The sequence below is a fragment of the Orcinus orca genome, chromosome 9, assembly GCF_937001465.1.
Source record: "Orcinus orca chromosome 9, mOrcOrc1.1, whole genome shotgun sequence".
Lineage (NCBI taxonomy): Eukaryota > Metazoa > Chordata > Mammalia > Artiodactyla > Delphinidae > Orcinus > Orcinus orca.
Window position 1 is genome coordinate 56,464,553 of NC_064567.1, and position 24,155 is coordinate 56,488,707.

At 36.7% G+C, this 24,155-nt stretch overlaps 1 protein-coding gene across 7 annotated transcripts in view; it reads right to left on the minus strand.

Moving 5' to 3' along the window:
- Positions 1–1,444: 1,444 nt before the first annotated feature.
- The window catches only part of HEPACAM2 (HEPACAM family member 2), a 49,066-nt gene continuing 26,355 nt past the window's right edge, over positions 1,445–24,155 (minus strand). For 4 of the 7 annotated variants that reach the window (XM_033420476.2, XM_033420475.2, XM_004265598.4 and 1 more), the window contains exons 4-10: positions 19,557–19,853; positions 9,822–9,947; positions 9,709–9,733; positions 9,579–9,616; positions 8,140–8,213; positions 5,029–5,138; positions 1,445–2,123 (exon numbers count right to left, since the gene is read on the minus strand). In XM_033420476.2, the coding sequence (XP_033276367.1) occupies positions 2,120–2,123; positions 5,029–5,138; positions 8,140–8,213; positions 9,579–9,616; positions 9,709–9,733; positions 9,822–9,947; positions 19,557–19,853 (674 nt within the window). In that variant the 3' untranslated portion in view covers positions 1,445–2,119. Of the gene's footprint in view, positions 2,124–5,028; positions 5,139–8,083; positions 8,214–9,578; positions 9,617–9,708; positions 9,734–9,821; positions 9,948–19,556; positions 19,854–24,155 lie in introns of those variants that run through there. The other 3 variants (XR_007479388.1, XM_004265599.3, XM_049715141.1) reach the window with 3 other exon arrangements.

Below are 24,155 nucleotides of genomic sequence, written 5' to 3' on the forward strand. Positions count from 1 at the left end.
TCCTTGTTGGTTATCTATTTTATATATAGCACTGTGTATATGTTAATCCAAAGCTCCTAATTTAGCCCTTCCCTCCCTTTCTCCTTTGGTAACCATAAGTTTCTTTTCTATGTCTGTGGGTCTATTTCTGTTTTGTAAATAAGTTTACTTGTATCATTTTTTTAGATTCCACATATAAGCAATATCATATGATATTTGTCTTTTTCTGTCTTTGTCTTCACTTCATATGATAATCTCTAGGTCCATCCATGTTGCTGCAAATGGTGTTATTTCATTCTTTTTTTACTGCTGAGTAATATTCCATTGTATATATATGTATACCACATCTTCATTATCCATTCATCTGTTGACGGACATTTAGGTTGCTTCCTTGTCATGGCTATTGTAGACAGTGCTGCAGTGAACACTGGGGTGCATGTATCTCTTAGAATTAGAGTTTTCTCCAGATACAGGACCAAGAGTAGGATTGCTGGATCATATGTTAACTATTTTTAGTTTTTTAAGGAACCTCCATACTTCTTCATAGTGGCTGCACCAATTTACATTCCCACCAACACTGTAGGAGGGTTCCCTTTTCTCCACAGCCTCTCCAGCATTTATTTTTTGTAGACTTTTTGATGATGGCCATTCTGACCACTGTGAGGTAATACTTCACTGTAGTTTTGATTTGCAAGAAATGCTACTCTTTTGATTTCTTTCTCCTTTATAAAATAATAGGCCATTAGACGTCTAATGGCCTATTATTAAAGTCAGAAAATATAATCATATTTCTTCTTTTTTAATAGTTGCAAGGTGAATCATTTTATGGACCTAATGTCACTAGTGTCATTTTTAAATCCCCCATTGTTGTATATTTAGGTTGTTTCTACCTTTATTTAGCCAGAATAAAATTCTAAAGAGTGGCATTGGCAGGTCAGAGTGTCTGTAGCCAATGTCAGTAAACATAAATTGACATAATCTTTCATCTTCAAGATCTACAAGACTGACTGCTCCATTCCCACTCCCTGGGACTCACTGTACCCTGAAGAGTTACCCGTGCCACTCTGTATACCTGCTTCTCTCTAGGTCTCAGATCACCTTTCTCTCACAGAGTTTCTGCAACCTAACCCTTGGTAGTTTTATCTGGTACATTTTATCTAGCAGTCTTGACTAATGATAATTGTTATCTGAATCAGTTATTTCATTTGGGGGTTATAAAATGGTGTTTTTTAATTCTACTGTTTAGTTTCTAACTGATTTTTTAAACTACAGTAATATACAAGTAGAATCCACAACTCAATAAAGTAAAAAATTCAAGCCTGAAAGTAAATAGTCATGTGAGTGCAAGAGTCTTATTTTAGTAGCTCTATATGATGCACATTGGGAAATAAGGATAAAAAATCTAATTCTATAATGTTATTTTATGTAAAATTTTTACTCTAAAATACAAAGAATCAAGGCCATATAAAAGCAAAAGCAGAGTAATTTATTTGAATCCATCTTTCTTTGAACAAAAATAAAAATAAGACTCTAAGTCATTTCCTTCAGCATTTTACAAGTCTTTTCAAAAACACCATTGGTGATTGACAACCTAGAAGGCACAGTCTTGCTTTTGTGACAATCATCTTTATTATTCTGTGGTACAAATAGCAAGAAGGAAGTTTGGGAATGACATAAAAAAATACAGCAATCTTAACAGTAATGAGAATTTAATAAAACAAAGCCTGCTGAAATTTTTACAAATATAAGGTTTCCACATTTGTAGGTTAGATAGGATAGTGTCAATGCTGATGAAATGGAACATATAGATTAGAATTAATTGAGCGTTGTAGGAAACTTGATACCGAAAAAGTAATTGGAAAGTCCCGTCCTTTTCTTCCTTCCGTCAGGGCAATAAAGACTGTCCGCTGAGAACTCTTTCCCCACCATGCTCCTCTGTAGCACAATGCATTGTGTGTATGCTGGAAAACCTGCAGTCTGATTTTTATAAATGACTCTATTCTGCATTAAAAGGAGTGATGAGTAAGAGGTATCGGGTTTGATTCCTTCACTGATGCCGGATGAATATACATTTTCACTGTTTTTCCTCAATATGTGCTTTCATTATTTCGCTTCAATGCATTGCTTTGCCCATGAATGCTCACCTGGCAAAGAGACGTGTAAAATGTTCTATAGATTTCCAGGTCTACATGTCAAAGAACCTTAAATTCTTTTATTCTTTTCCACAGCTGCAAATAATATGAGTGTTTTGAACTAGTTTAAGAAAATTACATTTACAAACCAATAAGTATAAAGAGTAAGCAATCACTAAATTCTGTAGATAATTTCCTTTTGAAACTAAAAGGTTTACTTACTTGGATGTCCTGTGAGCAAGTCGAGTTCAAAACAAACTGTGCCAAGAGCATTTAATGAGGTCAACAGACAGCATTTAAATAAATGTAGCCATAAGTTCAATAAACAAATAACTAGGCTGAGTAGCAGAATATGAACACAGGCCAACTTACCAATTTGTTAAACACCAGTTCAGTTAGGTAATAGATGCATGTAGTAATGAAAACAACACTGCTAGAATAGTCTAAGAGCCAAAGGAAAAAAATTTTGGCTGTGTTTCTATCTCAGAACCAACTGTCAAATAGAGGTAAAAGAAAGCAGGAAATTACAGTTCTTCACCCAGACCTGGCACATTTACTTTGGGAATGGGGGAGATTCACTAACCACCTATAATACTGCATTATTCATGAAATTGATCTTTGAATTTAATTGGACCTAGAGAATAAAACCATAGGAAAGATAAAGGGTCTCTGAATGTTTAGGGAATGTTTATTCTATTGAGGAATATTTATTCTACTGAGGATCACTGATCTTTAGTTAAAATAAGCAAAGAGGAGCCCACTAAGCTATGAAATCTTTAAAAGACTGAGTCTTATTTAATCTCTGTCCCTAGGACATAGTTAATGACCTGGAGATGTTTGTGGATTGATTGTAAGTAAAACAAGAGCAAAACAGTTTCTAATGAAATAAAGAGAAAATATTCTATTTGTTTGTTTTTAAAATTTAGAATAGGTAACACATCTGTATTCAAGGAAAACAACACTTGTAAAAATGTTGGCTCCTCTTTAGGATGAGCTGGAAGGGAGAAAGAGGAGGAAAAATTTTAAAGAGATATTAGAGAGAAGGGAGACAGTCTTACAGAGAAAGAAAGGCAGATTCAGAGAGGGAAGACATCTCAGGATGGAGGTGAAGTCCAGAAAAGACACACAAAGGGCAACTTCCTCAGAAGATGGGGCAGAAGGAGGTGAGAAGAGAGAGGCTATGGAGATGGGGAGGAGAAGGCACTGGGGCTGGGAGTATGAGGGAGTTCTTGCATGGACTGCCCCTGGAAAGAGCATGTTCTCAACAGCAGTTAAATAGTCCTTTATGTGCTGGAAAAAGAGCTTTTCTGCTTTATTTTTAACTTTCAAAGTTTATTTCTGAAATCAAATTTTATACTCCCAAGAAATTGTAGATACATCGCTCATGTCTGAAAGCAGTCTAATTTCAGAGGATGATTTTTTTTTTTTAATTTAAGGAATCATTTTTTTCACCTGCAAAACCCACCAAATCACTTTATTTGGTGCTCTGAAATTATAGCTGCCATATTCCACAGTTTGAAATCATCATTTATTTCATTGTTAGGAGTCTTAAAAGATAAACCACAAGTTTTCATTTGGTTTGTTTGCAGGCTAACTGGAAAAATAGATACATAGAATAAAGGACATATAGAAAAACAAATGAATTTAAATAGGGTAATATTTTTGATTGGATACAATCTTAAAATTAGGAAGCAGACATACTCCCAAAATTCTTTATATTCCTTATTTTTAACAAAGAAAAATATCCCTTCATTTTCTATTCTCCAAAGTAAAGAGGATTAGATATCATTTTAGAGGTTTTTTTTTTTTTAACTGTCATGGAATAACATTCCACTATTGTGTTCTATTAGATTAATAACATAATGCTATAAAGCAATTTTCTTTTCTTTTCAAACCAGAAGCTCCCAGTTCCATCAGAGTCTGCTCCTAATTAACCTGATTCCCTTTTCTCCAGGCTCCCTGAGACAAGAAGGAATGCACTGATGGGGTCCTCTGAGGTGCTCTCGCCACTTATTTAGCCCTTAAATGACTGCATAGTACCCCCAGGACCGGGTCTTCTCCCCGGAAGACCGTTTCCCATGCATTCATCCTAGCTGTTATTTTTGATATTTACCCAGAGGTGTGCATGAATTACTTCACTAGAAGTGTTTCTTTTGCCAAAGGGGAAGTTCCTGTGTGTGGTTATTGATGTTCTTTTCAAAGTCAATAAATGACAAATAAAGAAATGATGGAAGATGATTTGTGGCAGTTACGCCTGCAGGCAGCTACAGCCAGCTACAGCCCACAAAAAAGGGAAGTTCATTTCATTATTTCAAAAGGCTGTAGGCTTAGTTTTCCACAAATGGGAAGGGAAGGCGACTGCTTGGTGTCAGCCCCGAGGTTAACTGGATAAGCAGTTTCCTGGCTTTGGCCTCAGCTGAAGTTTCACTTCTCTGGGTGTGAGGCCAGTGGTTTTATTCACTTGGGAGTAGACTGCTTTGAATCTGTGAGAGGTGGGCGTTTGATGGTGACACTGTTGGGCACATTTTGCAGGTTTGTTTTTTTCCTGGTCCTATTTGTAGTGATAGATCACTGGCTTTAAAACCACCACAGTCACTGGAAAATCATCAAGATAACCAAGATGGCTTGAGAACTGGTCTAAAGACCCCTTTCTTACCAAGATGTGGATTCCCTGGGGGAAATGCTAGATTCTAGAGCTCTGCATCTGGTCCACTGGCCCCAGAAGATACTTGTGTGTTAGCCTGTTTTATTTATTAAAACTATTTTCAGGTGGGAAAGTGTGTTCAAATGTACAGACACTATAATTTCCTGTTTTAATATTTTTTTCTTCTGAGCCTTTCAATAAACTCTGGGGACAGCTGGGGATGCATGCTGAGTCCTTTCAACGTAGCATCATCAAATGCAAGTTCATACTTACTCTGGATGGTCTTGCTGTTGGGCAGGGATGTGCTGAATAACTTCGTAAATTGTACTGTGCAAATCTTGCCCTGGTACACCATCAGAGGCTGGAACAGATCTCGCTGGCATCTAGAAAATGTGGCACGTTAAAAAGATTGGCAGACTAGTAATAGTATTCCCAGTACGTTGCATAGTTGAAAACAACTGGAAGAGGTTAAGATTAGAAAATTAGAACTATTTAACTTCCCTTCAATATCCATTTCCTCCTTGCTACAGTTCCCTGCACTGGCCCTATGGTAGTTTGTGCAGTGACATAGCTATGAGGTCAGAGAGGAATAACTGGACAAACCATCACTTTTTTTCTCCATTTAAGAAAAAAGCTGGCAGTACTGTAAAGGAAATACAGTAGAAAAAAATAGCAAAAGAGAAGATATCAGGATAGCTTAGAATCAAAGAGCATATATTACTATCCTTTATATTACATCTCAGTCTTACCTTTCTGACACTAATCACCAATCACGTGTGCAAGGGTGGTTTAGAAAAAAAGGATAACTTACAGGCAGAAGCCTTCATCACATTGCAAGTTATTAAAGACAGTACCAAGAAATACAGAACACACAAAAGAAGAGGTTTTGGTTTGAATGCAGTAATGGGCTCTAAAAAGTAAGGCTTGGATGTATGTGGAAAGTACAGTAGTGTATGTCTGTCTGGTTAAAATCAACATGTATTTTATTGAAATTGGCATTCATGTTTCATTAACTCCTACTCCTTATATTTGATACTGTTATGCTTGTAAACACTGTTTTCCAATCACTTAGCTAAAGTCTGGTTCCCCTCCTCCTCCCAAACTCGTTCTATTTTCATCGTACTTCTGGCCACTTTCAGTCCTTTATATTTATACAGATCCACCTAGAGGACTCTTTGCCCTTGATAAATCATCTGAAGAGTTCTTTATCTCATTTGACCTGCTAGGTTACTTTGGAATATCTTAGCTTTAGATTTTTCTGGAAACTGCCTGTTTCTATTCTACTTCTTAAAGCTCTCATGGCAGTCCTAGGCTATTCATCCTAGGACGGAATAGGTGATTCATCCTATCATTTTTGTGTCAAGGGGATTTTGGTTTAGAGTTTTTACTTAAGTTCAACTCTTGATTTTCTTTGGTATAGAGGTGTTCAGGGGCTATGATAAAAGCAATCTATAGATAATGACTAACTTACTCAACTAACCTAATATTAGACCTGTTAGCAAGTAATAAATTTGTTCATTTCATGCCATTGCTTTCTGTCCAATTCCCCAAAAGAAGTGCTAAATGGGCAATGAAATGTACAGTAAGTAGAGAGGAGTATGCATCTGTACATGTATCACGACAAACTCAAAGATGATTCTGATTTTTAAAAACTCAAAAAGTTAGTAATCAATTTATTTCCCTTCTTAACTTCAATTTTGAGATCTTGGTAATGTTATTATTATTCCTTTTCTTCTCAAAACCGTTGCATTTAGCTGTTAATCTTCACACATAACTGCCATTCTGGCTGCTTCTCACACAGATCCTCCTACTCATGTCCGGGTCCTTCTGCTCCATGGGTTGTTGGTGTTGGTTTCTCACTTCTTCCCAAAGCACCTGGAACTGCCAATGAAGGACCTCAGCTGATTCCTCAGGAGTTTTCAGCATTGAAGATGGGCATAGTTCCAAGTCGAGTTATTCTACTTACGACAGATATAAGCGGGGCTTCTGATACGTAATCAAGCACTCATTTCTCTGCCTCAGGTTCTTTAGAACTGTAGTATTTTGAGCAGATAGAGGTCCTCTCAATAAAATCTTGAAACTGAGTACTGATTAATTGCAAGGCTAAATTTAAAGTTTCCTACATAGATCTCACTCCTTTCCAATGCATTCCTAGGAATAAAAACTGACTTCAAAATTCACTTTTAAGTCTTATTAGTTCTTCAGTTTCCTGCTTTCCCATTTAAAAGCCACACCTGAGAGGGGTGCTTTCTGCCATGGTGAGGAGCTGTTTGAAATAACTGATGCACCAAATATTTATTTTTGTCTTTTTGGTTGTAGAAGTGAAGGGTGAGCCAATCCTGCGTGAGACTGAATAGGACATTGCAAAGCTTTTGCAATGCAGTTTTTCTCTTCATCTGTGATGATGTGGGCACTGGTGCTACGACTCACCCATAGGAGGATGAAATCCAATCAATCCCCCTCCATTACTCACGTGGCATTTGAGAACTAAAGCCTGTGGCCAGGTAACTTACTGCCTGAACCTTAGAATCTTATATAGAATTCTCTGAACAAGTGAGGTAACCAATCCCTAACAACAAATATTGATAGTTCTCTTTTAAAAAGGAAATGAAAATGCCCAGAGGCAAGTAGTCCGTTTCTGGCCCCTTCCTTAAGTGAACTATCATAGGGGAATACAGAAACAGAGGAAAGATCGGTTGTACATAAATCTGTAAAAATGTTAATGAGCTGATTAGCTCAGAGAAACATTCTGCTTGCCTGTTAAACAAAACTGATTGCTGAAAAGACCTTGTCTGTGTGGACTGAAAAAAATGGCTTCAACTGTATAAAAGTTCCCGCTCTCACATCTCATGCACGTTTAGGAAAAAATAAAGATATGTACCTGCATACTTTGGGTTTATATGGTACCTTTCTTCTGAAGAGCATAAGGTACCTTCAAGGGTATAATCAATTGTCTTTGTAATGTTCTCATGAGATATGAGGAGGAAATAAAGGGGAAACTGAGCAACAGAGAGAGTCAGTGAAGTGAGAGGCTGCAGTCATCAAAGTGATGCAGAATTATTTAAACCAGGGACTCTTGGTCCCCTATTTATTCACTTCTCTTGACCTTCAACCTAGTTAATTCCCTCTTCCCTGAGCTTACCAGGTAAAGAATGTTTATGAATTCGTGTAACTTCCTTATTTGTGTTAGCTTTATTGATAGAGGCTGAGAAAGATGCTTTAGCTCCCCAGATCCGGCAACGTCATTCATTACAGAGTGAGTAAACACTGCTGAGGGTAATGCAGCCATCTGACCACACTGCCCACATGCTAAATGAATGCTGCTTACACCTCTGGTGAAGCAGAATGCTACTTCTGGGCTAATTGGCCACTAGGAAAACCAACCCTGGGAACACCAGAAGCATCTGGAAAAGCAACAAATTCATATATTCCAAAGTCATCCAGAGCATCTTCGTGGCCTGAAATGGAAAACAAATACTACTTACAAACCAAATGCCTCAAATTGCTATTGCTATTTTTTAGAAAAACCTTTATAAAACTTATCTTCATGGTTTGCTTCAAGTGGTATGTGTATAAAACAAATTTAACATTTCTTAATCCCCTATAGTCATGCTGCCACTAAATAGTATTGGAAATCACTCCTGTTGAAGCTCAGAATTGAAACTGAATTGGGATAATTATTCTTAAAGTCTGATGTGGAAACAGTGTATTATATATTAATACACTGTTTATATATAATATAATATTATATATATATATATATTATATAAACACATGTGGGCAGCCTTGTCCTTTGTAACTCTCAGTTACCAGACACTTATAAACACCAAGGCTTCAATCTGTCAATCACAGCAGCTCTTAATCCACCCATAATATCTACTGTACTCTGCTAGATCTAACAGAGTCCCCCAGGACTAATAAGAATAAATAAGCAACTATTGCTGCCCATACATACAAAACAGAAAACAAGTCCGATGTCACCTAAACTATCATCAGTAAAATGACAGGAATGGGGTGGTTGGGAGGAACCAGGTGGTCTCTGGGGCCTTTCTGAACTCTGACGGTTTATCATTTGTGAGAAAGGACTAGACAAGAGGAAGAAGACCCATGTTTACTGAGCATCCAGGCATTGTATTAGGCACTCCACCTACATTACTGGATTTAATTCTCAGAGCAACCCTGAGGGGAAGTTATGATCTCTATTGTATAGATGAGTTGAGGTCAGGAAAAATAATTAATTTTCCCAAGGTGACATTGGGGGAAAGTGGCACAGATGGGATGGAAACCTAGCTCCTCTGACTCCAAGGCCTGAGCAAAAGCCCCACTGTTAACTTATAACAACTCAGTAGGGAGTCAGAAGTGAGGGGCACCGCTGGGGACAGAGAAGCAGCAAACCTGTGGGACCTCCCTTTCCTCTTCTCCCTGCGAAGGAGCTGCCAGCACTGTATCTGCTTTAGGAACTGACACAGTGAGAGAACCCTTGGGCATTTTCAAAATAATAAGAGGATCAATGGAACAGGATTCAGCAGAACTCAGTGATGGCGGGCAAGTGACAGTCTCTCTGAGCCTTAGTTCTCTTGCCTGTGAAATGGAGTTGAAAGTGCCTTTCAGGCTTATCTTACAGACCTGTGTGACTTACATAAAACTAATACAAGGGATAGAACTATGTGAAGTGAGGGCAGTCATCCTGGGAAGGGAGTGTTAGTGTTATCTCATGTGAATTCTGTTATGTAAATAGTACATTTTACATATATAATCAATATCAACAATATATATTAATATACATTAATATTGATAACAGCCCCTCTCAGCCCAGCCATTACCTGAAAACGTTTGAGCTTTCCTGTATTCGGTTTCTGGCCTGAAAAGACAAATTGGTGTTTCTGTCAGTCTTAATCATTGAGGAAAAAGCATTCAAGAGAAAAATTATTTTCATAGAAACATATGCATTACCTGCCTTCTAGCTTTTGCTTTATAACTAAAACCAAAAAAGAAAAAACACAGTAAGATACACTTTAGTGCACATATAAAACCATTCAAAATTTTTTAAAAAAATTTTAACCTACCTTTGTAGGGTTGATATTTTTTCCATAGGAGGAGCAGACACATGGATATAATCAAAAAGAGTGATATTCCAGTTATACTTGCTAAAGGGGACAATGATTTCCCTTTTTGTGCAAGTTTCTCTATTCCTAAATAAAAAGACAAATATATTTTTATTAAAGATCAATAATAAATTGATCCTAAATAAATAAATCCTAAACGGTACAGTACTGCAAATGTGTGTGTATGTATGTGTATGTGTGTATATATATATATATATATATATATATATATAGGGAGAGAGACAGAGAGAGAGAGAGAGAGAGAGAGAAGTCTGAGTGAGACCAAACAGAAGGCAGGCACTTATTTTAGAATACATACTAAACTCTCTAAGGATACTTGTGATTGGAAATGTGGTGAGCTGTCCAGGATAATACCAATATGTTGTACTAGATGTAGCAAATAGCTCATATCATACTTTTCAATAGTGTTCACCAGCATTTAGCTTGGATCTGTTGGATCTCATTGTATAAAACATCCCCAGATGCTAGGTTGTTCTCTCTCTTTCCATCTCACTCTTTTAACATTGTTCAGGTATGTGGATTTTCTAGGGCAGTGGTATGTAGTTAAAGGTGTGAGAGGGGAGGTGTTCATTTCAAATAATTACTAATTTTTGACCAATAAAGAAATTTTAATCCCTAAAATAGAATGTGTGTATGATTGTCAATAAGACATTTAAAGCCCCACCTTTGACTACAATTCACTGTTTTGCAAGTCATTCCTTTTGTTAATATCTCTATATAAAATATAGTGCTAAAAGCTAACACTTGCTGAGTGCTTATAATACATCAGACTCTGTTCTAAGAGCACATGATACGTATTAACCCATGGAATGTTCACAACAATGTTATTAGGGAGGTAATATTATTATCCCCTTTTAGAGATGGGAATCTGAGGCTTGCCTGAGGTCACTCAGGTTGTAAGTGGCAGAGTCCAGATGTGCCCCCAGACTCTTGACACTTTGTGCTGCCTCACTTTGGTGCTGTTTTGACAAAACTTACTAAGTATGGCAATGTTAACACCAGTTCCAGACTATAACATGCTTAGTCAGAGAGTTAATCTATAAAGTGGAAAGTTGTGTGGCCTTCAACAAAAGCAAGTAACAGATGTCTTCCATGTTATCATGTGAATCAGACATTGATGTGGAAATGAATGGTGGCAGTTGCCTGTCTCTGTACAGTTTAATGTGGGAGTGAAAGTTATGGGATGTCACTTCCCTTCTGCCGTGGTGGAGAACAGCTTGGAGGATCTGGGTGTGGTGAAGAACATGGTGTGGACTCAACTCTGCAATAAATACCCAGCCTGCACCATGTTATCTTCCACCACAAAGCCTCTACTGACGTCTCCAGCAGCCAAGATAAGGATGAAACCTTAATCTTTCCCTTCTTTCTTTGTGGACCTATATGTACTCTCTCAGCTTTTCTACCTACAATGCTTTCACTTTTTAATCTTCCCAGAATCTTTTCATAATGTAGTGTAGATCATATATGTTAAACTCCAGTTAAAAAGTCATGGAAATCATGCTATCTCCTCTAATTTTCCCATGTAATACTGTTCTTGTACTCCCTTTAAGTCCTTAAGAGTTTAAGCAGGTTGCTTTTCATCACCAAAAATCTTTACCATCTCAGATGGTATATTTATAAATTTCTGATATGCATTCAGAGAATTGTGTTCTTAAAATGTTCTTTTTATGGGATTACAATAGCTGTGTAATATTTATTGCTTTTAAACAGATTTTAAGGTAAAGTCCTTTTAGCTTTGGGTGGAAGAAATAAATGCAAGGTAGTATAAAATGGACTAGAATGGCAATTTATTGGTTCTGATCTAGACCAGAACATCACAAAACTTATTAGAAATGTTATTTTTCCTCCTTTTCTCTTGGTTAATAATTTGTAGGAAAAGTTATATTCTCCCACTGTTAGAATGCTGAGCTTTAGGTTTGTAACTACTTTAGCATTTGGGTGATCTCTGTGTGAGGTCTTAGCCTTTCTTCAGATACTGTGCTCCTACTTCACAGGTTTGTTCTCTCTAAAGAGCTGGGCAGCTTTGAATGAGCCACTTGACTCTAAGGGTCTGGATTTTCCCAGTAGTAAAAGGAGGAGGCCTGAATGATTGGTTTTTAAGTTCTTTTGTTGCTCAGATATTATATGACTTGAGGCAGCCAAAGAGTTTTACATGAAGTTTATGTAAATAGGACACTATACCCAATGGTATGCTAGTAACTGAGTATCAAAAAGAATTATATGCACACATATACATATAAAAGTTATAAATTTTACTGATATGAAGGATGTGTAGCCTAATTTAGAATAATAAAATATGCAGTACTCTTTATTGTTAATTCCATATATCTAATTGATTCTCATGGAATGCTTTTGTTGATTTTTGCTGAACTCTTGCATTTTCAACCTGTGGGTGATATTCAACTATGCTTTGAAACAATTATACTTCAAATAAATGCTTGGTTACTATCCAATTCAGCAAAGAGATAGTTTACATCATAGATGAACAAGTGTAGCTTCAACACGAACGCTGGCTGATATGTACTAAGATGAAAGTGAAACAACAATGACATTCATTGGAATTTCATTTAACAGTGATGTGAATGACTTCTTTGCTAAATAGGAAAATAGATTTTGAATACCAGGAGAACTCAATTTTTTTTCGCCATATGTAATGTGGCACTTTTAAATTTAATCTGTATTATCATCTCCATCACTTTCTTAAGTGTAACAATCAACAATTTCTCCATCACTTTCGTACGTGTAGACAATCTTATTAACTGAACAACATCCCCTGAGTTTTGAAAAGTATTTTCATTATTATTAAGTTCAAAATATTTTATAATATTCATTGTGATTTCTTATTTATCCTAGAGATTATTTAGAAGCATATTGTTTAATTTCCTCATGCCTGGGAGTTTTCTTTCTTGATTTTTTTAGTTGAATTCCACTCTATTTAGAATGCATACTCTGCTTGATATAAATCTTTTAAAATTTGTTGAGATTTAAAAAAAAATGACCATATATATAGGTGCATGCTTCTAAAGTATAAATTCAGAAGGACCCATACTCTGCTGTGGTTGTCAATAAGATAAAGGTAAATAGAATGGTCTCTTGAGACACAAGCAGTGATACAAAAGCAAAGTAATAAAGAAGAAAAAATTGTTAAGAAATACTAAATAATAAAATGGCATGATTTAAGACACAGCATATGATTTGGGCACCACTCTTATCAAGAGAATTCTCTTATTTCTTTATTTTAGATCCAATACTAAAATCAAAACTACACAATTTTCAGATATGCACAATTAAATGTATGTGCATTATATGTATATAAAACCAAATGTACATTTGTTTCCCATTTATTTGGTACAGATATATCATATCAGTAATAATGAAAATAATAAAGAAATTTAAAGTGTCATTTATAGGTACAGATAAAGAAACAGTTTCAGAGAAATGAAAATATTGGCCACAGTCAGTAAGTCCTAGAACTGGGACTGGAACATAGTTTTTTCCCTGACTGCAAATTTAATTTTTTGCTGTTGATCCATGGTCAAAGAATAGTTTTCTCCCAGGCTTTTCTTTTCTTTTTAAAAATAAATTTATTTATTTTTGGCTGCGTTGGGTCTTTGTTGCTGCGTGCAGGCTTTCTTTAGTTGTGGAGAGCAGGGGCTACTCTTCATTGCTATGCACGGGCTTCTCATTGCGGCGGCTTCTCTTGTTGTGGAGCACAGGCTCCAGGTGCGAGGGCTTCAGTAGTTGTAGCACGCGGGCTCAGTAGTTGTGGCTCGTGGGCTCTAGAGTGCAGGGTCAGTAGTTGTGGCACACGGGCTTCGTTGCTCCATGGCATGTGGGATCCTCCCGGACCAGGGCTTGAATCTGTGTCCCCAGCATTGGCAGGCGGATTCCTAACCACTGTGCCACCAGGGAAGCCCAAGAATGTTTTTCATAATTGGCAGGTAGCCCCCAATATATTCAGTTTTTCCTCCAACCTTTTCTAACACCAGATTTGATGTGCTCTGACTCTCTCATTTCTTGATAGCCAGACTGCCTTCACTAAGATTCAATATCCCTTAGTCCCTAAAAAAAAAATTCAATGCTAATTTATTCTAGTCCAGTTTCAACAATGAACTTTACAACGAAAAATATTTTACTGTAGTGTCAGCTATTTTTTCCCCCTTAAACCTGAAAATATGCTAATAAGTATTATTTCAGAGTATTTCTCATTCTCATTCTTATGCTGAAGTTACACTATGGCATACATCAGCTCTTTGCCAGGCACTTCCATGATTCTGAGGCCTTGTAATAGGTTTAACATACAATGACTGGATGTCTCATACTATATAAGATACATCTCCTCCCCTCTCCATTTTTACCTTTTTGTCCCTTTTATTTTGTGTTTCCTAAAATGACTGAATTTGTACATTCTGTCCTACAGAGGATCCAACTCGTTCCCTTTACCATTATTTCTTTATTTCTTCAGACTCCTTCCTTATTGCCCTCTTTCCTCTCTCTCCCTTGGCCTCTGTTAGCCCTCCATCAGAGAACCACCCTGAGGTGACCAGCACCTGTCAGCTTAAAACCCTGGCTATGGCAAAGGCCAAGTGTCTTTTCCCTGGAGAATGAAGAATAGAGATAGTCCTTTTCTCAGAAACAAATGATCTTCCCTGTTGGGCCCCCTTCTCTTCTAGAGCATCCCGGCTCTCTATGCTCAGCACTGCTTCTCTCTACCAGAACACACAAGATTTACCAGGTCCAGCATTTGAAATTCACAAAATAAAAATGCCAGATATCTCTGGGATCAAATCAAGGGGCACAGTTGCCGTTGTGTCAGCTCTAGGCAAGTGTATTTTAGAGAGATGGATTTCTAGAACCCAACTTGAAAATAAGTCAGCAGGGAAATTCTGACCCTATTGCCACAAAGAATGTATAGGGATCCCAAGTGCAGTTCTGGATACTTGCAGGAGCCCCATTCTTCCTCCTTTCAGAGAGTTTTGTACTCTTTAGCAGATAGCATGCCACTCTCCCCATTATTTAAACATGACTGACTCATTTACCAAAGCCCTAGTGCAAATGCTATTTGCCCCCTCCTTTGACAAACAAATAAAATGAAATAACATATTAAGTGCAAATATAGGCAAGAGGTGTGGTATCCATCGCAACCCTGCTGCTTGAGAGACTGCACCTAAAACAGGATAGCCGTATGCTCCAGTCAGCGTGTCTATTTCAAGATCAGAATGGAGTCCTGAGATCTCGCCCATCCAATCTGTTAGCTGATTACAGCCGCTGATTCATGTCCCTATGGAAATGAAGGTGCCCTACTGGGGAGGCACGCTATTTCCACACTCTACTATGGCCCCACCTGACAGACACCGTGGTTCTATGCTAGATGCTCATGGGATGTCACCTAACGTTTCAGGTTCTGGATGTCAGGGGTGCAGCTTATCTCAGTTGTTATATCCCATGGTCCAAGGTGAAATACACCTCCTGGAGATCTTAACCAGAGAAATTTCTAGGTAGTTAGAAGAAATCAGTAAATTTATCTTTCTGCCTAGGAGTAGTGTCATTTTCCCATTCTTTTCTTTATGAAAAGATGTGCAATAGAAATAGATATGAAAAAATTATAGATTTTGCAGAATCATGTACAAAAATATTTCTACTATAGCTAAATCTCAAACTATGGCCATGTGGCTCTTGAGAACTCTAATAGTGTATACAGTGGAATGTTTTCATTAAATGTGAACATTTGCATTCTGATCATAAACATTTTCATTTTATACATATTGCATGTCACAATAGTGATTTAGGCCCAGTTAAATTTTAAAGTAGGGACACTTGCATTCAAGGAAGTCTTTAATTAAAGTAATAAAATCATTCTTTTTCCAAAATATGAATGCTAATTTATTACTTTAATTGCTATTCTTTCCTTGAAACTTATATGCTAGCTGTTACTTTTAGTTACAGATATTTCATAATTTCTCACTAGTATGAAATTATACACATGTCTGGACAAACCAGAGTATCTTTGTATATAGCATGAAGTTAGTTAAGATGATAAGAAAATACACACTATCTTGTACATATATGTGACATATCTTGTATATATGTGACATATCTTTTAGATATTGATATTCTCAGTTAAGAACATCCAGGGAGACAGTTTATACAGTGGTTAAAAAAAGGGTTTTGAATTTGGATACTATTTTATTACCAACTAGCTGTGTGAATTTGCCTATTTCCCCTGTTTTCTTTAGGATATCTCTACTAAGATACAGAAAGGTCAACTGATATCTCAAATTAGATGTGAATCATAGCCCACAGAGCTGGAAGGCACCATCTGGTCTAGTCTTACACAGGCAGGAAAACATAGAGCTAATTGTCACATTCTCCAGTCTTCCTCTCCCCAACTGAAAGTCCCTAACAAAACTTTTGATTATTTCCAGACTTTGTTATTTTATTTCCATATTTGTGACCCTGGAGTCATCTTTGACTCCTTTTCCCTTTGCCTCCCACTTCTTATTGTTGAGGCTTTTTGATTGGCCACATTCTTTGCCTCATTAAAAACAAATGTTCATCTATTCCTTATAACTGGACTCTGGTTATGCCAAACACAACTTGTTTTCGAAAATATCTCAGAGGCAGGTATCTTATCCTTCTAAATTATTTCAAATTTTCCACAGATATTAATATAGGTAGCTCATCAAAGTGGATGGTCAGTAAGTGCTCAATTGATGGTTACAAGAGATGTCCATTTTTTTCACTGTAGCTTGGTGTACCCTTAATCTGCATTGCAGAGATTAATTCATTTGGAAAGCTTTAAAAAAAATCAAATACTTAAAACACATCAATAGTACTCATTTTCTTTGCTATTTGCCGCTGTTTAAGATCTGTGGACATTTGGGGACTGGAAAACAGCTCTAAAAGCCACAAAGAGGTTATGAATGTTGACAACATTGAATCCTTCTGAAAAATAAGCACCTGCTCTTCTTATTTACAATAATAACAAATGTCTGGTCTTTGTACTGGTCAAACAGGTTTTTTAGATTTTACAAAAGGTAATTATTTGATATTAAGACTGTAGCTGTCTTTGGACCTTGGTAATAAGATCTTAATCAAATATTGGGGGCTTCTGATACTATGACAATATCTTGGCTAAATATTAATGGAGAAAGTTTAGGTAGTAAGAAAGGCTTCACTGCAGTATACACCTACATAGTATAGCCATGTTTTCACTTGCAGTGAGCATGAGGAACAAGTCTATGGTAACATCCAGATTGCCACAAAGTTATTTTATATACTTAATTATGGTGTGTTTCAAAATTATGTTTCAGTTAACCACTGAGGTAAAAAGCTCATTAAATCATATTAAAAATTTAGTAAAATAGAAAGCAAAGAATGCTAGCTGTTTACATACATGCCTGCCATCCATATGAAGTTGTGAGCATCTTGTTAGCAGGAATTATTTTTTTTAAATGTCATTTTCAATGTTTACCCGAGTATTTGGCCCATAATAGGTGTTAAATAATGAATGAATGAGTGCCTGATTTATATAACCCTGAACACATACATGCTTTGGGGACCTATAAGGGAAATATGTTATTAACTACTGCCCAAGTGAAGCATAATTCAGGTAAAAATTCTAGAGCTGCATCATCCAATATGGTAGCCACTAGACATATGTGGCTATTTACATTTAAATTAAAGTTAATACAGATAAAATGAAATAAAAGCTTCAGTTCCTCAGTGGCATAAACCATATTTTAAGTGCTCTAAAGTCAAATGAGGCTAGGGACTACCATACTGGATAGAGCAGACATCAAACATTTCCTTCATTGCAGAAAGTTCCACTGGATATCACTCTTCTAGAGAGTGTGGTATTTTCTTCATATGATAAAAAACAAAATCTCACCATGCCAGTATGTAAATTCTAATGTACTGAAATGATTTTGCAAATATGAATACCCTCAACTTCATGGAGTCTTGGGAAGGCCCCACCTACCATATATTTATCAATCTGTAAATTTTTAATAGTCTTATCATTCTCAATGGCTCGTTAAGAGTTTTAAATTAAATTCAAAAGGCTATGGAGAAAAAAAAAACCCACCTTAAACAAGTGGGTGTCACAGTTGTGCTTGCTAAATAATCAGATCCAAGATCCTAGCTGCCAGGTCCTGATCTGATAGGTCTGAGGTATCTTAATGAAAATACATTATTAGACCTCCCCAGGTGATTTTGATGCACATGGCCCAAAGGCCAAGTACTGCAAAATTTGGCCTAAGAATTCCAAGGATTATATTCTTGCTTTATATATTAAAGAAACATGTACTGACTCTGTCTATGTAACAGGCCCTATTCTAGGCAGCAGGGCTGTAAAGACAGAGAAAGAGAAGACACCAATGCAGAAGGTATTAATGAGCGGCGCCTTTTGCAAACTTGTTCCTCTACCAATCATAGAAACCCTGACCACCACTTCCTGTCCAAGCCTGTCCCCAGGTTGTCCCCAGGTGGAATCTGGCTTGTCTTCGTCTGCATGCAAAGAAGAGTCTAAGAAGGACTTGACAGTAGCAGTAGCAGTAGTAGCAGTAGAGGACAGAGCAAAAGAAGAAGAAGGTGGAAGCAGAGGAGAAAGCAGAAGGGGAGGAGGAAGAGGAGGAGGAGGGGAGAAAAAGGGAGAAGGGAGAAGGAGAGAAGAGAATGGGCTTGAGAGATAGAAAGAAAGGAAACTCGATGACTGGATGTTAGGCAGGGCAATAAGCAAGAGAAAAAAGTCTGGGATGGGGTTTAGCTTTCTGGCTAAGGTTGGTAGATACTAAGACCATTCATTTAAACAGGGAATACAGAAAGAATGGCAATTTGGGGGAAAAGAAGATGTTTCATTTTTGATATATTGAAACAGTATGCTGCCTCTGGCACTTGAAAGTAGAGACATTTAGAAGGTAACTGGGAATACAGTTTTAGATCTTTAAAGATAAAGATTTGGGATGTACCAGTGTCACATGAAACCACGGGAGTGAATGAAATCATACAGAAGAATGAAATCATACTGTAGAGAGAAAAGAGAAGGCTCAGAAAGTTGGGAATTTGGTGGACATAAATATTTTAGGCAGTGATTCTTAACTACTTGGATTGATGACCTTTCTGAAAATCAGATGACTTCTAGAAAATGCCAAATTTCACAGACTTACAAAATTGTGTAGTTTCCAAGGTGTTGAGACCCCTATTGTGAACACCCACAGATTTCAGATTTCAGGTTTTAAATGGTGAAAGAAGAAGGGAAGCCTGTGAAGGACAGTGAGAAGGGAGCCAGATAGGAAAACCAGATTTCATGGAGATGTATTCATCTGACCTAATGCAACAGTAGATATAAAACTTTTAAATGAATAACCTCTTCTCTTATATTCCTGTTTGTAAAATCAGGAAAGCAAAAATATACATTTAGAAGTAATTTATTGAATTCCCTTTTTCTTTATAGCCCCTCGGAGCTAGCAATTGAATTCTCTCTCCATTATTCTTTGGGTTTTCTTTCTTTGACTCTTAGAAACCATGGCTTAGTTAACTCAGGAAAGAGTTTCTTAGAGTATATGAACAATCCCACAATGACATTCTCTTCCACACAGGTATAAAATAGGAGTAGAGGAAGGCTATCGTGCATTTGTGTTTCATTGGGATCCCTGCCTTTTACATCACACTCACCTACAGAAGTGATGATGATGGTGAAATGAGTTTCGTCTCGCCTTCCAGTTACATTGTTGTAAGCACAGCACACATAGTCAGTTGTCTTCTGGGCTATTTTCTCAGATGCAACTTCCAAGCGAGGCCCGTGCTTAATGACATGTGTGACATTGTCTGTCCTCTGGATCCAGGAGTAGGTGTTGGGAGGATAAGAATCAGCAGAACAATCAAACAAGATCGCTTCTCCAATATCCACAGTGAACACTTCCCCTACTTTTAGCCCTTTATCAGAATTAACTTGAAGTCCATAAGGTCCATCTACATTAATTGAAAAAAGAAATAAAGGGGTGACATAAATAATTACAACATAGTTTTTGAGTTTGGGAGAGCTTAGCAGCATTTTATTTTCCATGAAAGTCCTCATGTTAAACGTGGGCCGATAGATCTTCATTTAGACTCCCAGTAAATGATAAAGACCTAAAAGTGTTTTATTCTGGTATCCATGGAAATGGAAATAATTTGAGATGTGATTGAACTTATCTGAAATAGTGTAAGCCCTAAAACTTAGGATATAATTTTATAGACACTGTTATCATGATTGTGGTGCTAAGCTTTCGAGTCATGTATAGATAAATCTGCAATCTTGTTAGACAAATTCCATCTTTCTGAAACTGCAGTTGTACTTAAAAGCATTTAAAAAATAGATTATGGCCACTATTTTCTCTTTGACAACCTTTCTTTGAGTATTATCTACTTTTCTTCTAAGGGCTGGGACAGTTCATGCAAATATTTATGTTACACAGTTTCACGTGGAACATCACATGGAACAAAAATTTATGTAAAAAGATATAGGAGTATTCCATACTTTCATGACATTTTAAGAGTTTAAAGAATTAAAAAAATTCCTCCCACAAGCTAAGCATAGATTCCATTTGGAAAAAATACATCTTCATTATCATCAACAAATATTCATTGATCATCAATAAACTACTTAATCATGGATATCCCCTGGTATTTTTCCTTACACTGCAATGTTCCTGTAGCAGCTTGCTATTTCTATGGCACAAGATTGCCTGCAGATAAAGACACATTTCCCACTGATTTCTTCAGAGAACATATAAAAAGAGATTTAAAAAATATTCCCCAGCTAGATAGGTCTCTCTCATTCGTATATAACCTGACTTATATTCTAAAAACTTTAAGGTTTAGGCATTATTGTGCTCATTTTTCAGCTGACGATAACCAATATTTGTTGGATATTCACCATCTGAAGACAGTTTAAGTACTTATGCAGACAACCACATTTAATCTTTAAAGCAACCGCATAAGGTAAATGTTATTATTCCCATTATAACGTGAAGGAAGAGATATTTAAAAAATTAATTTTCCCATGGTCACATAGCTATTAAATGGCAGCTCTGGGACTATAAAATATATGTATTTAATTATTCATATTACCTCTCCAAAAAAACTGTTAAGTGGTATAAACTTTCTATATCAAAATAATTTCTGGTTTTCTAACTGTATTATTTGTTCTACAATAAATTACTGTCTAATTATACATTAATTCTGTACTCAGTTAATCAAGTAATCAATCAAAAAATACTTGTTTGAGAGATACTAAGTGTTACATAATATATTTAATTGTGAGAGATAAAAAATGTGTAAGAGATAAAAAATGTGTAAGACACAGTTCCTATTCTCAAGGAATTTATAAACTGGATAAGCCTATGGATGGATTGCTCATAAATAACCTAATCTCAAAGGTGCTGATTTAAAAAAAAGTAACGACTGTTCATCTCTCATTGTGTGGAATAATATAATGTAGTGATTAGACAGTAGGATAATGAGGTTAAATCCCGATTTTGTCAATGATTAGTAAAGTGTTCTTCAAAAGTCATTTAAACTTCTGGGGTCTCACTTTCCTCACCTTTACTATAAAAAGATTGATTAGATGACTGGTTGCCAATTGTGCTACCTTTGAAACACCATGATTCATGCCATGCTAAAGTTATTTTGGATACTGGCAAGCCAACCCCAAATTTGCAGATTCCCAGAATGGTTCTCCATTATGTCAGCATATTCTGACCAATCTACCATTGGAGAGACAAATTTCCCAAGATACAACAGAAACTGAAGGTGCAAAACAATAAATTATATTTAGCTAGAGGACATACACTTTACACATATTTACTTCCTAAAGACACAGAGGCATCTGAAGGAACCCTGTAGATTCATACTAATATGTATACATGAGATGATCCTGCTTTCAGAAAGCAAACATAGAAGTACCTTCAAATTCGAAGTAATCAGGAACTGGAGATGGAGCATTAAAGTGAAGAGAAATGAATGCCCCTTTCCTGTGACTGAACTAGAACCCTGTCATACTGTTTTCTCATTTCAGGCTGTGATACGGTCTCGGGGAAAACCTCTGCTTTAGAACTGTTTGTTGTAAAATAAAACACTCTTATTCTGAATTCCACTGAATAATATTGTGTAATGGGAATGAAAAGTTGTTTTCACTCATTCAACCAAAATCAATATTGAGATGCTACTGTGTGTGCATGATACTGTTCTAGGCATTGTGAGGAGACCTGAGGTGTCGTATACTGGTTCCTGTTGCTATTATCTCAGACCCAGTGCAGCAGCAGGGTTCCCTCAAGTTGTCAGCATTGATAGAACATTAGGGAAGCAAAGGCCACCGACTGGTGGGCACTGGTTATGGTTCCCATAGTAGGAAACCAATGGGAGGAATCAACAGAGGTTTAGAGCAGCAAAAGCCCCGAGTCTGTCACAAAGGTTAAAGTCTGAGAGCAGAGAGGCAGGCTTGAAAAGGAAGAGAAGTGTGGTCATTCAGTATTTTCTGTCTTCCCACTTGTTTTCAGGGTTTATAGAATGTGAGTATAAAACCAAATTGTTTGACAATTTAACACACATAAAAATGAGAAATACTGCTTTCAAAGTGTGCTGACATTACTCAAAACTTTTTGGGGAACTTCCCATTTGGGATTGCTTTAGGACCTTGCAACATAATGGAATATTCTCAAAAGTAGTAATTCTTCCATTTTGGAGAGTGGGTTCCATTTGCAGAGAAAGCCCACAGTAATTTAGAGCCAAGGCTGGTGAATAAGGTTGATTATCTAATTTAATGATCACTCTAGTTTAAAATAAAACATGTTTTTAAAGAAAGGAATCTGATTGTCTTAGTTCCTCTTCCCTATACTCATGTTTATTTTGATTTTGCTACTTCCTTATTTATTGGGTTTCACAATTGGCATAATATTTTCTCTCCTGTCTGCTTAATTATATGCTATATGTGGCTCTTCGGAGTCAGCATCAAATATCTCAAACTCCCCCAGCCACCACACAAGCACCTCTTCCAGTTCCTGGAACCTAACACCTTGAAGAATTTAAGTTCCTTGCTTCTGACATGATTTCTTAAAATGTAGCATATTTTATCTGATTTTATAAGAAATACATGTTCACTGCAGAAAATCATAAAATTCCAGAGAAGGATGAAGATGAAAACTCACTTGTTTTCATCTCAGAGAATGAATATCCATATTTCAGTATATGATCTTTAAGCCTTTTTTCTCTACCTCTCCCTCTCCCTCCCTCTCTCTCTCTCTCTCTCACACACACACACACACACAGATTGATCTATCATCTATCTACTTATCATCTATCTATCATCTATCATCTATCTATCTGTCTATCACACTCTACCTACAGCTTACAATATATTTTCTTCTTCCTATACTATGATGTTATTTCCTTCTCATTAGCACATCAGGCTGACCATCCTTTACTTTGAAGTGCAGTCTAGTATATTATTCATGGGAATGAGCAATCCAATTGAAGACATTTGGAGTGATTCAACCAGTGTGGCCTCTGACATTGAAGATGAAAGCAGAAGGATAATTCTATTTTGACTGTGGTTCAGTTTCTTGCCCTTGGCAGAGAACTCCCAATAGAAGTGAACCCTTTGCCTCAGGAATGGCTGTTTACTGAGTGACTTGTAAAATACATATCATCTGTTCTCTTTAACAATTTATGGCTGGGCAGGAACAGTACCTAAATTTCCATCATGATGCTGCCTGCCACCCTGCTTGGGAGCAGATGGTAAGTATTTACTGTGAATGACCTTTTTTTCTTTAATTTTTATCACTTAGAGCACTTCCCTGCAGCAGTGCCATATGTTGCACACAAAATGCATCAGTTACTGGGTTATTATTTACAACAGAGCTGGAAGGCATACACATCTCATGAACTGCAAGTAGCTACTAGCCTGAATTACTGGCTTGACATTGTATTCCACCAAGGCCAATACCAGGTTATGACATCATAACCTCATAAATATCTAGTCACTCTTGATTTTGTTATACTTTTTCTGCCAAAATAAAAAATAATTCCTGCTTTCATGAAGAAAATTGTCATAGAAACAGCGCCTTAAGAAAATAGAAAAGGTGATTCATGCTGAAATTCTCAATGATGATGTGGTCCTCTACGGGGGAATATTGGAATATAACATTTACTACATTACTGAGGAACTTTGCTAAAGGTCAGAAAAAACAAAAACAAAGCAAAACATAACAATGAAGGGCCAGAGCACTATAACTA